The 1,545-nt window shown below is 53.1% G+C and overlaps 1 protein-coding gene across 3 annotated transcripts in view; it reads left to right on the forward strand.

Annotated features, from left to right (window-relative positions):
* DPP3 (dipeptidyl-peptidase 3) overlaps window positions 1-1,545 on the forward strand; it is a 50,715-nt gene that overhangs the window by 33,138 nt on the left and 16,032 nt on the right. For all 3 annotated transcript variants that reach the window (XM_011986935.1, XM_011986936.1, XM_011986937.1), the window contains one exon: window positions 929-1,108. In XM_011986935.1, the coding sequence (XP_011842325.1) occupies window positions 929-1,108 (180 nt within the window). The remainder of the gene's footprint in view (window positions 1-928; window positions 1,109-1,545) is intronic.

Raw genomic sequence — 1,545 nt, forward strand, 5'->3', positions numbered from 1 at the left:
CCAGGGCCATTTGGCGCCACAACTCCATTATGTGTCCTTTGGACATGGGGTAAGCGATAGAAATTTTTTTTCTTTTCTTTTTTTTTTTTTTTTTTGAGACAGAGTCTCGCTCTGTCACCAGGCTAGAGTGCAGTGGCATGATCTTGGCTCACTGCAACCTCCGTCTCCTGGATTCAAGCGATTCCCCTCCCTCAGCCTCCTGAGTAGCTGGGACTACAGGCGCATACCACCACGCCCAGCTAATTTTTTGTATTTTTTAGTAGAGACAGGGTTTCACCGTGTTAGCCAGGATGGTCTCGATCTCTTGACCTCGTGATCCACCCGCCTCAGCCTCCCAAAGTGCAGGGATTACAGGCATGAGCCACCGCTCCCTGCCAGCAATAGAAACTTTTTGACAAAATCAAATGGGTGTGGTTTGAGGAGGTGATGTGACATCATTCAGGGTCCAGAAGTGTGGGTCTGAGTTGTGGCTCTTCCTTTACTAGCTGTGTGCCCCTAAGGAAGTCCTTCCACTTCTCTGGGCCTCTGTTTTATCATCTGCAAACTGGGGATAATGACGCTTACTTTGTTCCCCTTTTGAGCACAAACAAGGTTGTGGAGGAGAAAGTGTTTGGGGACCCTGGAGGGGGTAGCTGCTGTCCTCAGCGGGGGATCTGGAGCAGCAGGGATCACGGTGGGTGACATGGGGAGCATGGGCACCAGGTCCTACCAGGAAATGGCCTCCCTGTCTCCTAGGGCAGCCTGCTCTCTCTGTTAGCAGAAGAAGGAGGAAGCATTTGAGGGGAGGGGAATAAGCAGAAAAGGACCCACAGGGTGGGGGAGAATGACAATAACAGTTGCCAATAAATGAGCAACTGGGACCAAGGTCCAAGCCTAGGACCAAGCACTTGATATGGGCTACAAATGCTGTCTTTCCCCGCCCCGGCAGGCCCATATGCAGGCCCGGTTTGTGATCCTGAGAGTCTTGCTGGAGGCTGGCGAGGGACTCGTTACCATCACTCCCACCACAGGCTCTGATGGGCGCCCAGATGCCCGGGTCCGCCTCGACCGCAGCAAGATCCGGTCTGTGGGCAAGCCTGCTCTAGAGCGCTTCCTGCGGAGACTTCAGGTAAGCAAAGCCCTCTCGCCTGGATGGGCCCCCGCCAACCTCTCCAGGGGCAGAGTGTTACCATGTGCCAGGCACGGAGAATAAGCTGTGAGCAGTTTCTTACGCTGCAGTGAGGAAAGGTAGCCAGTAAACATGTAAGCACACCGGGTGCCTCACGTCTGTGATCCCAGCACTGTGGGAGGCCGAGGAGGGCGGATCACTTGAGCTCAGGAGTTCAAGACTAGCCTGGGCAACATGGCAAAAACCTTGTCTCTACAAAAAATACAAAAATTAGCCAGGCATGGTAGTGCGCACCTGGAGTTCCAGCTACTCCAGAAGCTGAAGTGGGAGGATCACTTGAGCCTGAGAGGTGGAGGCTGCAGTGAGCTGTGATTGTACCACTACCCTCCAGCCTGGGTGACAGAATGAGACCCTATCTCTAAAAAAAAAAAAAAAAA

This window comes from Mandrillus leucophaeus, unplaced genomic scaffold, assembly GCF_000951045.1.
Source record: "Mandrillus leucophaeus isolate KB7577 unplaced genomic scaffold, Mleu.le_1.0 Scaffold30, whole genome shotgun sequence".
Lineage (NCBI taxonomy): Eukaryota > Metazoa > Chordata > Mammalia > Primates > Cercopithecidae > Mandrillus > Mandrillus leucophaeus.